The sequence below is a fragment of the Sphaeroforma arctica genome (assembly GCF_001186125.1).
Source record: "Sphaeroforma arctica JP610 unplaced genomic scaffold supercont1.266, whole genome shotgun sequence".
NCBI lineage: Eukaryota > Ichthyosporea > Ichthyophonida > Sphaeroforma > Sphaeroforma arctica.
Genome location: NW_014040292.1, coordinates 38,492 through 41,104, shown reverse-complemented (window position 1 = coordinate 41,104; position 2,613 = coordinate 38,492). Strand labels below are relative to the sequence as shown.

Genomic DNA, 2,613 nt, shown 5'->3' with positions numbered 1-2,613 from the left:
CTATTGTGGGCTCAAAATACATCAAATTTTCAGGTTAGGCCGTTCTGAAACCACGTGTAAAGCTAACTTCAACAAGCTGATAGTGCGTTCCTACAGTATATTTTATTCCTTGGGGTGATCCTGGTATAGTGATCTATATAGTGGGCGACATGAGTGTGTACATGTGCACGCAGCCTTTGGGGTGACTAAGGAATGCATTAGTTCGGAATCTCCCTGTCGCAGACAGAGTATTCTGCGGTAATCGGTCTCCTGTAAACCATCCGTTACGGTACTCAAGTCTGTTGCTTGTACTCGCAATGTTGTATGTACTTATGGTTGTGTCTCATTCCGAGCCAGTACCTTTTGTAGATCGCACCCGAGACTGCGGGTTTGGTTTGATGATTACCTCAAAGACATGGCACCAAGCATAAGTCATGTGGGAGTGGTTCGCCATCTCTAAATAACACGTAATACTTCAGCTAGTTGTCCGGTAAGAATATATCGATATCTGGTGAGCAATCCATGCTGACCAGTCTTTGTGTTATGTGCAAGTTCGTGTACGTGCCCCGTTTCGAGTACTTTTGGTCATATATGTGAGTGCACATACGTACACGAATGTCCCGCAAATACTCATGCATCTGAATTCAAGTCACCCGTCCGCCGACACATATACTGATGCTGATCAGAGTCAACAAAATCACGCCACAGCGTACCAGCCTTATATAGATGTCTTGTGCCATCGTATCGACCGGTGTTAAGCGTGTGTAGGAGCTTGCGTTCACAATAGTTCCTCAGCCCAACTGCGCCAGACTTGCTAATTGTCCATACTGCCGGATATGCCGCAGGGCCCACACAGTACCAGTGCACAGGAGAGCTGATTGGAATATACAATACGAAGTCTCTTGCTTAGTATTTCCTCCGCTTTCCAGACAAACGTACCGAACTATCTCTAGACCGGGCGCGATTGGGACCAATCGCGTATCGGCATTTCTAGTAGCGCTGCGTTGCCGTCTCCGAGAAGATCTTCGGAGCTGTGTGTGTGTAGCAGCTGGGTCTTCTTGGTGTCATCCTGGGAGTCCGTGGAAGTGATGTAAACAGGATGAGAGGTGTTCGCTATATACTGGAGCAGCTAGTTAGTGTGCGTGAATAAAAATAAAATCTCTTATCGCATACATGGTTAACAACTGCGTGTATATTAAAAGAATCTTGAGTTTGCTAATATCTAGATCCTGTAATATAGTAGGAAGACCTGATATAAACATACATAGATGTGTGTCTCTGTTTGCATATATTAATATGCAATCATCCGATCAAGCACGCATTTAAATAGATGTATGCTATATAGAATGGTATTTCGCAGAATAACGAACTTATGGAATCACTTGCAAGTATGGAACTACTGAAGTGAATGTAGGTCCTCCCGAACTATTTGAATATATACACATCAATTTCAACAAACTCATGATCGGGACAGTTGTACAGACCTATCGCATAAGCCTCGCACTGACGAGCACATCAGTTTCATCAACTGATCCGCCATTCGGCTTTGCAATTGTGTATCTCCATTATAACATATACACACGTGAATATTCCATTGAAGTGGGTATATACATGAGTGGTGCTATATGTCTGCATTCACTTATATTGGTGGCAACGAGAGCAGAATCTGCAACAAGGACAAACGCGAATTTTGTACAATCATAGCTCACCGATAGGCTAACATACATTCGCACGCGCAAAAGTATCAATACGGAGAAACACAAAACTCAGTGAAACTATCGATAATGATAACAATGCACGCGATTCGCGCTACTTGCGTGCCATCGCCTTGCCCATGAGCTCACTGGTAAAAGGTTCGATTGCTGATTAAGCTAAAAAGTGCGGTATTGTTTCCACTTCATCGAAACACCAATCAAAAATAGCAAACATCCAGCTGCACGTTTGCAGGATACATAGATATAGCTATCACCTCTACATATGTATATGGTACTGATATTATATTATGCTTATGTATATATACATATATTTGTATACACAACAGTTTTACTACCTTACATACATATTTGTTATTATTATTATTTGTTATATACGCTATTATTATTATTTGTTACGTATATATATATATATATATATATATATATATGTATGTATCTGAATGCGCAGATGTGCCATCGTCCCTACATATGCATATGCGGATATCCATATGTTCTGCCTATGTATGTGTATATATTTGTATGTCCAAGACACGTACCAAGAACTCTCTGGAGCTTGGCCTCGATAGGAAGTCATTGTTGCCGGTGGTGAGCGCAGGCAAATCCCTTCCGTCGTGTAGGTCTGCGGCAACTCCGTAGTCGCGCAGTGCAAGGTAGTGCTCTACATACTGAGCCGGGGTAACACTGTATATAGGACAACCACATGAACAATGATTGAGACGCAAGGTGTCGACTTTTCTGTTTATATACATATATGCAGCTATACATGCAGCTATACGTTTATATGAATACATACAAACATGTAATCATAATTTTGGTAGTGGCCACCCCGTAATAGCGCAGTGCAATGTAGAGCACCACATATTTGGCTGGTTTAACATTTTATGTAAGACAACAACAAGAACAATATTCAGCATGTAAC

General features: G+C 41.8%; 1 protein-coding gene across 1 annotated transcript in view; it reads right to left on the bottom strand.

Moving 5' to 3' along the window:
• Positions 1-83: 83 nt before the first annotated feature.
• Positions 84-2,613, bottom strand: part of SARC_04613 (hypothetical protein) — a 9,934-nt gene continuing 7,404 nt past the window's right edge. Inside the window, exons 8-9 of the mRNA XM_014301542.1 lie at positions 2,231-2,375; positions 84-1,048 (exon numbers count right to left, since the gene is read on the bottom strand). Coding sequence (XP_014157017.1) covers positions 929-1,048; positions 2,231-2,375 — 265 coding nt within the window. The 3' untranslated portion in view covers positions 84-928. The remainder of the gene's footprint in view (positions 1,049-2,230; positions 2,376-2,613) is intronic.